At 36.8% G+C, this 11,710-nt stretch overlaps 2 protein-coding genes across 2 annotated transcripts; one reads left to right on the top strand and one right to left on the bottom strand.

Annotated features, from left to right (window-relative positions):
- The first annotated feature begins 5,626 nt into the window (after window positions 1–5,626).
- LOC114744936 (adenylate isopentenyltransferase 3, chloroplastic-like) lies at window positions 5,627–6,712 on the top strand. Its single transcript, XM_028933080.1, is given in 2 exon segments — window positions 5,627–6,552; window positions 6,555–6,712. Coding segments are annotated over 2 exon segments (921 nt in total). The 5' UTR covers window positions 5,627–5,789.
- Window positions 6,713–10,815: 4,103 nt separating this feature from the next.
- LOC114744935 (selenoprotein Pa-like) lies at window positions 10,816–11,265 on the bottom strand. Its single transcript, XM_028933079.1, has one exon. The coding sequence runs from the start codon at window positions 11,263–11,265 to the stop codon at window positions 10,816–10,818; it is 450 nt and encodes a 149-aa protein (XP_028788912.1).
- Window positions 11,266–11,710: the final 445 nt, after the last annotated feature.

Genomic DNA, 11,710 nt, shown 5'->3' with positions numbered 1-11,710 from the left:
AATGCTTCCGCTGATGCGGTTGTAACTTACTGTCCAAGGCAGTCCGTCTCTCTCTGGGCACCGGATTCGTGCTTGCGAGGAAACGTGGTCAGGCGTCTTGGGCTTCCTCAGGGTCTGCGCTTGGTAGCTACTGAAAACAAAACAACAGAGATGGGCCTAGCCCTCTTTGTCCTCACTAAATAAATAAAATCCCGGAAAAACTTCATTTTTTCTTGAAAAAATGACATAAAAAAAGTTAAAAATTATAATATTTCAATTTAGATACTTAAAAAGTCAAAATCTCATTGGAGAAAGTGATATCTGATTTGGTATTTTATAAATATAGTCAAATGACTAAAATACCCCTATATTAGATTTTTTAAAGAAAAAAAACTACCAAATTTGTCATTGTCAGTGTATTTTTTGTTATTAGTTGTTCAACACTTTTTATGGTCAATTCACAACTTATTAATAAATAATTTTTCATTGCCAGTTCATAACTTATTAATAAATAACTTATTATTGTCAATATATTTCTTCTCATTTGCTGTTTAACACTTATTATTGCAGTTCACAACTTGTTAATAAATTCTTTGATACAAGGAATTTTTTTTATTTAACTATATTTGTAAAGTACCAGATCAAGCTTCACTTCCTCCCTTAAAATTTTGGCCTCTTAGATGTCTAAATTAAAATATTGTAATTTTTAACCTTTTTTTTTACGTCATTTTTTCTTTTTCTTTTGCCCACAAAATTTTATTTCACCTTTGCTCAGCTTTTCTTAACGATAACCATGTCTCAAAAATTTCAAGATTTCCGGCGATTTAGCCCTACAGCTACAGCATATTTCTTTTGATTTTTAATAATCCGAATGTTTTTCTAAATTCTTGATGTGTTTCTTCTATACTCACTCAGTTTGCCGCAAGAAATGCTTAAAATGTTACATAAATGATATTTATAGCCGTTGAAAATTAAATCATCATCCCCGACTCTTGAATCAGGCACTTAATGCTGATTTGTTCCTAGTTGGATCGTGCTCGGGCTCACGCATTATCTATCAATTCGGTCATAGTATCCTTGTAAACACCAAAGATGATGATCTGCTTAATCCCTTTTTTTTAGTGATAGCTGTGCTTAATCCTTCATCAGTCTTTTTTTAAACCAGAATTTTGGCATTAAAAAAATCCTTTATTACTTATTCTTCATGTGCTTGGTTGATTTGGTTTGAGCACTGCCCAAATCATTAAGGTCCCGTTTGGTACGAAGCATTGAAAATAATGAATGGGGATTGTGATTGTAATTTAAAAAAATTATTAAAATAGTTTTTAGCATGAATACTTGTTACATGGGATTAGGCAAACCTATAGAGGTGGGATTGGGGAATACCACTTTCCCCCATGGTATTCCCCAATCCCACACACGAGTTTGGCTAATCCTATATAACAAGCGATCTCTTGTGTTAAATATTCTTTTAATAGATTTTCTTAATCCTAACCCCAATCCCAATCACAATCCCTATTCCTAATTTTCAATGCTTCCTTCCAAACGGGGCCTAAGGTCATACGAAATATTGAAAATATAATGAGGGGTAAAGATTGAGAATGAGATTAAAAAATATGTTAAAAGAGTGTTTAGTATAGGTGATTTATTGTTACTTAGGATTGGACAGATTCATATATGTGTAATTGAAGAATATCACGATTAAAGAACGCCTTGAAGAGAAGTGGTATTTTTCAACTACACCTATATGGAATTGCCTAATTTCATGTAATAAGAAATTACTCATACTAAATACTTTTTAATTTTTTTAAATCACAATCTCAACCTCTCATTTCAATGATTCGTACCAAACAGAATCTAAGAGCTCGTCCTAGAGCAATTAAGAAAATAGATCTTTCTTTAATTATTCTTGGTAGTACAATATATGTTTAAAAAAATATATTGTTTTTTTTTTAAAATATATTGTTTTTCTAACATTAAATTTTAGGCTTAAATACAAAAAACACTCCTCAACTTTTAATTAGTTCTCATCACCTCCCTAACCTTTAAAAGTTTAAATTAAGGATCCTGATATTTCATGTTTTGATTATTGACTCCTCTACCATTAAAATTACCGTTAAAGTTAATGATTTTCCCTATATCATAGTTTTTATTATACCATATCATTTAAGAAAATAATATTTGAATTAACATGTAATTTTAAATATTTTTATAATTGAAATGAAATACTTAAAAATAGAACAAACTTCAAAAAATATTTAAATATTTACTTGATCATGTGTATTTAATTAAAAAAACTTAAAATTACACGTTGAATGCCAGCAAATATTTTTTTTAAATCATTTGACATATAATAAAAAATATAAAAATTATGACATGTCAAAATTATTAACTTTAATGACAATTTTAGCTGGAGGAGAGCTGATAATCAAAACATAAAATATCAGAATATTTAATTTAAATTTTTGAAGGTTAAAAGAGTGACATGCAACTGACTTAATATTGAGAGGAGTTTTAAATTCATGGGAATTTTATATTTTGGTGAACTGTTTGTTTTATGACTTTATCGTGTGCACTATCTCTGTCATTATCCATATGGTGCGGCCATCCTCAGCTTCTAGATCGCGATTACTAGAGTAGTCGTAGAGCCTCACTAGCTAGGCCACCCAACGAATGTATTATATTTTCTTTATCGTGTTCACTCTCATGCCTCGATTCGACTTAATCCAAAGTACCAAGCAGCGAATTAGGCCGCACTTGCTTGTCTTTTATCTTTAGCCACACAAGCATGCCAATCATTTTCAAACTATTCAGATATCTTCCCCCTTTCACTCTCATCACTACAGCCAAACCTTGGATACTGCAAATCTGTTTTTATACGCTTGGTTAAGAATTGCATCTCCGGCCAAGATCTGGTCAAACGTAAGAGCTAGCGAGCACATATTCCTGGGAAAGATCGACCGCAACAAAAGGGCAAACGCTTATTCACTTTCCCCACAGAAAAGGAACTATTCCCAATAATGCAGATGTGACATAGATACACACGCAAGAGAAGAATTTTAAAGTTATATGTGATGATTATTTTTCATTACTCGATCTCCAGACTTTAGTACTTGGAAACAACATGGATGTACTCATGTGCATGAATGTTGCAAAAGGTGATCGAGCTGGTGGGGGAGAAGGGATGATTAACGAGAAAAGATCGAGAATTAGAAAAATGAAAAGGGAAGCCCGCCATGATGATCATCGTACGTGTGATTGGTACATGAATAAAATCTCACATAATGATATCATAATCATCATTCATTACGGTCTTTAATCAGTACTGGTGCAGGACTCTTGTGTCACATCCAGCCCCGCGTGCGTAAAGTAAATTTGGATTCACCTCCAACGGAAATGACATAAAACGAGAAGTTTCGAGGGCTGCCTCAACAGCGGACTCACTCAATCGAGTGCCAAATTACATGATTGATGACGTATTTAACAATAATCATTGGGGCACATTATATTATCATTTATTTTCTTTGCAGGTTCCATCATATCCCTCAAAATCCATTCGTTTCAACGCCACTGTGCTTGTAATACCAACACGCTCCCTCCCTCCCTTTCTTCCAAAAAGCGGCTAGGCGATCAGATTTTCCAATCCGAGGACAGCGCGTTGATCTTTTTTTTTTTTTTTTTGGGTAAAGTTCGATCACTTTAAAGTTTTCGGGTTTGATATGATGAGGATGCGGAAGAGAGAGCTAGAGTTCGTCTCGAACAGCGCGAAGGTATGATCACTTACCTAGAGATCTCAAGTAGTTAGGTATACATGAACATGGCTTTTGTGGGCCTCATGCTCATGATTCAGATGATAAGTATTAGATATAATTTGGTTTGATGCGACTCTTTCCAGTTTCCACGTTTAAAGCTTCTTTAATTACCCATTACACAACGTTGTTAAGCTCAAAAGGCGTAAATAAAACACAGTAATAAAGTTTTTGTTCTGCCAAGATATGTGAACCTTGATGTTGACTGCTGTGGCAATTATTAATTTGGTATGACACACAAATATATATACATATATTAAAATATTTTTTCCCGGTATGAACGGGAACTCGATAGTATTGCAATCGAAAAAAACGGATAACAAAATTTGGCATAAATTCAGCAAAGACAGTAATAATGACGCACAGATTACAATAAAATTCACTCACTGCAGTCTTACAGGATGTGCACGAGTGGAAGTTAAAAAGTAGCCGTAATCATGATTGGCATAGCAGCATTGTGTGTAATCCCACGCAAGCTACCACATACATATGTGGCTCTGTTTCTCCCTTTACATTAAAACACATTATCCGCATATTTTCTCTTATCATTTTTCAATGACTAAAACACAAGAATAGAGACTTCATAATGATCTCAAATAGTAGTATTTTTTCTCATCCATCGGGAATATTGCCAGAATCCACTGTCTCGCTGCTCCGATCTGATCACACACACACACAGTTCCTCTCTATCTTTTTACAAATGCACGCTGTTGATATATGAATAACAAGAAACTGCCGTTTGACTAAAAATCCTCATTCTAAGGCCCTCATCAGCCACTTGCAGATAATCTCGTCTGCTGGGGAATTACAATCTGGGACTCACTCTCAATATGCTACTTGCTTGAGCTGAGAATTGGGATAGTGGGCCCTCAGCAAGAAAATGAAATCGAAAGTTGGAATCCACTGGGGGGAAGAAGATGTGAGGTGCTAATTTTTTTGGGAAAAGCACCTTTTCATGTCATCCTAAGTTCAATCACTTGAAATAAGGACTCCACTCTCCAATCCTTCGTGCCATCGCCACCCTTCCTTTTTTCATGCACGGACGAGAATCTCTCTCATCTTTATGCTGCCCAGTCGTGTCCTCCCTCCTTCCAGTTCATCCGAACAAATGCTCTCCCCTCCAACTTTACGTCATGCTTCTTTTTGGACTATCATGGGCACTTATCATCAATTCCCTCATCATCATCGTCCCCACTGCAACCTATCCACTTTGTTCATTCACACACTTCCCTCTAATTATCTTCACAAATCTTCTCCTACCTAGCCAATTCTTGTTCCAGTTTCGTTCCAATACATAAACTAAGAATTAGCTTTTGCCTGCGGTTATTATTTGGAAACCATATTGCTTTTACACATATAAGTGTATAACATAAAAGGGAGTCTCTTGTTACACTCAAATAGATGCAGTTGAAAAATATAACGTTATCTCATCAATACTGCGTATTAATTACAAGGCAATTGATCTTGTTCGTTGATCAGATAGGAGGTGTGGAAGAGTTGCATTAGTCACTATACTAAAGTAAAAAAAAAAAACAAAAGGGAATAATGAGGAAGACCTTATCATGGTGGCATTGATCTTGTGCAATTTGCTGCTCCAGCAATCACCGTACCCACTTGGCTTTTACGGGACACAAATAACCTCTCAGGGCTCAGGACCAGTGAGCTATAGTGATATAATGCAAGGGAAAAAAGAGAAAAAGACAGATAAATATTATCAGAATATTTGCACAACACCATTGGTTTCTTTTCATCGAACAGCTATCATCAGAGTCGAGTATTTTGACCTCTTTCGCCCTCCCTAGCTAGTCCTATAAATACACCACCATCTAGCCTCTTCCCATTCTCAAATTCAATGCTAATTGAGTTCTTTGAGTGAGCTTTCAGGATATATACATATGTCATTCTTGTATTAGTGTTGCATCAGCTTCCTCACCGGTCTTCTCTAGTCGGGTTTTCATTGCGCTGTAGAGTTCCTTCTCTGTGAAATATAGGTTGACCGCCATGAGCATCTCCATGGTAACAAGCAGAAATGTGGCACAAACCCTGATCGATAGTCCTTCCAGCAGTCGAAAACTGATCAATCTTCCAAGGCAGAAAGAGAAGGTGGTGGTGGTCATGGGAGCCACCGGCACTGGAAAGTCCAGGCTCTCCATTGACCTCGCCACCCTTTTTCCTGCACAAATCATCAACTCCGACAAAATACAAGTCTATGAAGGCCTTGACACAGCCACGAATAAAATCACCAAGGAAGACCGACGAGGGGTGCCTCACCATTTGCTGGGAACAGAGAACCCCAACTCAGAGTTCACGGCCTCCCACTTCCGTGAAGCGGCTTTACTCACCATCGAGTCAATTACGTCTTGCGGACAGCTTCCGATCATCGTGGGAGGGTCCAACTCGTATATTGAGGCACTGATCGACGATGACGACTATAAATTCCGATCGAGATACGATTTCTGTTGTCTCTGGGCAGACGTGTCATTGCCCGTGCTCGACCAATACGTGGCCAAACGGGTTGATCAAATGTTGGAGAGTGGAATGGTAGATGAACTGAGACCCTTTTTCAATCCGAGGGGAGACTACTCACGAGGGATTAGAAAAGCTATCGGAGTTCCTGAGTTCGATCAGTATTTTCGAAACGAATCGTGGATAAGGGATGAAGGAATCAAGCAGAGGTTACTGGAAGAAGCGGTGAATGAAGTGAAGAAAAACACGTATAAATTGGCACGTAAACAACTGGGGAAGATTCAGAGATTGCGCGACGTGAAGAGATGGAGATGCAGCGGCTAGACGCGACAACCGTGTTCCGCAAGCAAGGGGAAGAAGCAGAGGAGGCATGGAAGAAGGTGGTGGCTGAGCCAAGTGCTATGAACGTCGCCAGGTTCCTTTACAATATTCCCTCTCTGAATGTTGGCCCCCCCTAGACAGTCGTCGTCGGCCCTGGAAAGCGCCATGGCTACGGCAACGTGCTGAGTACTTCACGTCTCTTCAGTCTCCCTCTTGTGATCGATTTTTTGGTTGGCTAGAGTATCCTCCCACTCAGACAGTGAAAAACTAATCTCTCAGGTACTATCAGGCACCGTAGCACGGACCCCTTCTAACAGTATTGCTCCATACATACCGTCTCAAGGATCAAACTCAAGACATGATGTTTAAGGTGTCCAAGTCCATTCACTTAGACCAACACTGTTGGTCTCTTATACGATATTGTACGGGCTGCGGTTACAGTTTACTGCCCACATTATTTATACTTTTTTTGTTGGCCAATAAGCTGTTTGTGTAATAAATGTGACATCGTTAATGAAATTAGTACCAAATATCTGTATTCAATTCACCTCTCCATTGATAGGAAATTTTTACTAATCGATACTTTTCATAAATAATTCGTTGAGATTTGAATTTAGCACAGTGACAAACATTTATTCCAGTTATCCATACACAACTCATCTGAATTCATCATAAATTACTTATTCATGTTTACATATATTAAATATTTTTTCTCTATCTGTAATATACAAGACACTTCAACATTCATCATGCATGCATGTCATGCAAATTTAATTTTGTTCCAACCTCCGTCACTAATAATGATAAAAATTGGATCGATTGGGTTAAATAATTTATTTGCTGCCTGAAATACAAATATAACATTATGGGACATTAAACCTAATTAAGGCTAAAAATAGCGTCCTAATACCATAAATAAATTAAAAGTCATGAATGGCGGGGGGAGGGGGTTTGATCTGTGTCTCTGGAAGGATGAACTAGGACCTGCGCGTGCCCTGTTTTCTACCACGATATTAATCGGACAACTCTGAAGATGAATAACATTTTGAGGAAGACAGAAAGATAAAGCTCTTCATGCTTTGAAATTCTGATTTGTCTAACGATGAATAATCCTCGAGTGATATTTTGGACTGTTTTTGTCATGTATTGAGTTTTTTTTTTTTGGCCCCAAAATATCCCCCAAACCGCCAAATGCTTATTAATCAAGATAGAAATGTGTTGTTAAGGAATACGAGTGTGGATGAAATTAACAAAATACCACTTCCAGTCCTTAGTTAATATAAAAACTAGTTGAATAATCTGAGTAGATTAAGAAAACTAATTAAATTGGTTATTTGTAATAAATATATGTTATCTTTCCTAAAATGTCCTTGCTAATCAAATGTATTAGTTAGAATTACTATTATTACAATGACTACTTTGAAAAAAAATAAATAATTAAGAGAGATAAAGTAAATTGGAGTTTTATATTTTGGATCAAAATAAAAATCAAACAAACTCTTATATTAAAAACAAAAAAATAGTAACACACACACAAGATAGCAAGAGAATAGAAGAGTGGCGTGGGAAACAAAAAGAAGAGTGGGGAGTTTGGACTTAGAAGAGATCACATGCGGCGAAAAGGGTCTCATCATATCATATGGGATGGAAAAATGGATCATATTCGCAACACTTTGTTTAATACCCTCACGAGGTGGAGGGATGACCTCCCATACTTATAGTGCCTGCATTATCCACCCCTCACCCAGATTCACATGTCAACTGAACAATTTTCGTAATAAAAAAATTCAAAATTAGTCACTCAATGACACATTCTTCCGCATTAAATTCCGTCCGTGATTCTACTTGGTTCTTCTGTAAAAACACGCGCGCGCGCATTTGAACCTAACCATGTTTCTATTACGTCAACCACGCGCCTATTTTTGTAAACGCTGAATTATAATTTACTCCTTCGCTCTTTAATATGAAACCCAATTCTTGAGTTGGGTTTGATTATAAATATAAGACCCATTTTTTATATTTATCAATTTCTCTAAATTACCCCTATGGATACTCTTTCAATCATAATCAAGTAAAGAGGGAGATGAGGTATTAAGAAAAATGACTATGTTGTTTTAGAAAAAATATATCACTTTTCTTATAATTAATTAACTTACCTAACTTCTTTAATATAATCAAATTAGTTAAATAGATCTTATATTAAGGATTGGAGGAGTATCATCATAGGAAAAACGAATGATAAGTAAATTGTTTTTACCAGTGCGAGTAACTATGCAAATGGTCCAAGGAGAACAACACTTTTTTGAATGAATATATTGCATCTTGGCAAAAAAAAAAAAAGAATATATTGCATCAATGCGCTTTGTGTTTTTGCTGGATTTTGGACCCATTTTGTTATATTGGATTCCCGTATCGGTCCAAGACCTGATGGATGAGAAGTTGACAGAGACAGAGACGGAAGTGTGCTGTGATGGCAATTGCGGTTTCAAATAGGAGTAGTGGAAGAAATGGGATAAAATGTTAAAGACAAGAATGTGATTGAATAGGTGATACATGTACAAAGATTTAAGAGGGTAGATCGGTGGTCTCTTTTTTTTAGTTTAAAAACTGGCAGAAGATAAATGTTAGAAGAGGAGGAAATAAATTGAATTTCAGTCAAAAATAATACATATCAGATGCCTGCGTGTCCGCCATGTAAGATTTTTCAGTTACCCTTCAGCTGAGTTAGTAAGGTAATGGTCAAACGAGGCTCTTCTGTTAGCCCAGGATGTGGACGCACCGTTTTAATTAGTTTGGGACACTGGATGCACCAAAAATTACTTCAGGATACTAGGAGCACCTGAAAAAATAGTTTGAGGCGCTGGGCGCATCTTAACCTATCAAAATAATACACATCACACGCCTCCGTGTCCGCCACGTAGGATTTTTCGGTCAACCTTCGGCTGAGTCAGCAAGGTAACGGTCAAACTTAATTTTTCTGTTAGCTCGGCATATGGATGAGTTGTTTTAATCAGTTCGGGATATTGGATGCATCAAAAATTACTTTAGGACACTGGGAGCATCTGGAAAAATAGTTGGGGTGCTGGGCGCACCTTAACCCAACTATAATTCAATTCAGATTTTTTTGATTTGGATTTTCACAAAAGTCGGATTTTTTTTTTTTTTTCAACGACAATAACCTAAAAAGATTGTATAAATTGAAAGCTTATGATACCAACTCTTTAAACGATCTTTTGAGGCAAAATTTTTCATTATTGACCCTCAAAAATTATTCATCAGCTAACCGTCAACATTACTAAAATGTTACCATCGGCCCATATTGTACCATTTTAAAAATTTTTAAGGAGAATATTGCGTCAATCAAAAGTTAAGGATATCAATTGTATTGAGCGAAAAAAAAAATCCAGAACAAAATTGCTACTTAGCGAATTTGAAACGATAAAAAAGATGTGTATTTGCAAAAATCTGAAATAAGTACTTTCTGTAAAATTTGTAAGTATGTTATTTGATGTTATGGTGTAAAAAACTTTGCAGTCAAATAGTCAAAGGACGACAAGCATATTTGACACTCTCATGCAACAAAAAAATTGTTGCGGTGTTTTCCACTAAAGAATATATATATATATATATATATATTTATAGACAATCGCAATATTTAAAAATTATAAACGGTGCATTTTGCCTGATCATGCAAATCAAATGCTTGTATGTTCTTAAAGTTTATCATAACTAAACATAGAGCAATGTAATCTCTACTCCTGTAGATTTACATGATAAAGATGGAATTTATTTGTTTATTTATTAACTTTAGCCTTCTTTCTTACATCGAGATAATTTGAATTCTTAACATCACCTCATAAATTGTTTCATTTTCACCATCCAAGCTAAGCTTCTATGGCAGAAATCAGGTACATCACATGGACTCATCAGGAAGGAGTACCCCAGAAACTTCATTTATGTAATTTTGTTTACTCTTTCGTGTTAAACACAAATTTTGGTAAATCTGATCATCATGTGAAAAGCTCACACCACTTTATTTGATTTTTAACCTTCCTAAGAGTTGAGTGGATAATCAAACAAACCATAGTCTCAACCTTAGAGGAAATAGGAGTGACCGCACAGAAGCTAAACAACCAGAGATATATAAGTACAAGGAATTAATTAGAAAGATGAGCGTAAATTAAAACTTATTAATCGAACACAACATTAGGCTACTTTTCATGGTGGTTAAGAGACGTGATCAAATGGGTCCCCCGCAGGAATAAGTAGCATTACAGAAATCTCCAACGGTGACTGTGTACTGATGAAGAGGCCTGACAAGGAAGGGAGGCAAGCGAAGTAAAACCTCACACACACACTGGCTATCCACTTCCTTAACCCACCTGCAACAATCCTCCTCCTGACTAGTGTGATGACGGTGTCTGTGTCCATGTCCGTGTCCGTTTCTGTGTCTGTGTCCGTGTCGTTGTCGATGGCTATGGCCGTCGTCCGGGGAGGGGGGAGGAGACGGCGGCGTTCCTGGAGTGAAAGGAAGCCTTGCACAAGCATAGTTTGCAAGTGCAAATTGAGATGCGCAAAGCGGCCTAGGCTCTGCTGGTGCCCCGATATGCAGGCTCTCCATCTTCGACACTAATGCCAGCGATGCCACTCCTACGATCGCTATTAAATTTATCACCTTCACTCTCTCCATCTCAAATCTCTCTCTCTCTCTCTCACGCTAATGCGTCAGATTCAGGAAAGAGTTTTAATGTTTACAGTTCATATATATGGCCTCCTTAAACCCGCTTAAATACTTACGAAGTCCATGACATAGGACTTACAAATGGAACTTCCAAGAGGATGGGTTTGTTCTACCATGGATCATCCAATTTGTGTGATGATTTTTTAGGTGAAGTGCAGAACTATTCTTGATGGGGTTTGCACTTTGCATCAACTACCCTGTTCCTGAACCGCAGGAGACGTTTTCATCATTTATTCACACGCTGGTCAAGAGCGTGGGGCAAATGCCAACCACATACGGTAGAAGTTATGCAGCGTGACACCTATTGAAAGGAGAGATTAAAGAGAGCGAGAGAATAAAAGAAAAGGCATGTTAATGTGTTTATATTAGAATTCTTGCATTGCAAGTATAACTA

Source organism: Neltuma alba, unplaced genomic scaffold (assembly GCF_004799145.2).
Source record: "Neltuma alba isolate B1F8T4 unplaced genomic scaffold, ASM479914v2 tig00004490_pilon, whole genome shotgun sequence".
NCBI classification, from domain to species: Eukaryota; Viridiplantae; Streptophyta; class Magnoliopsida; order Fabales; family Fabaceae; genus Neltuma; species Neltuma alba.
This window is presented reverse-complemented; position numbering and strand designations above follow the sequence as displayed.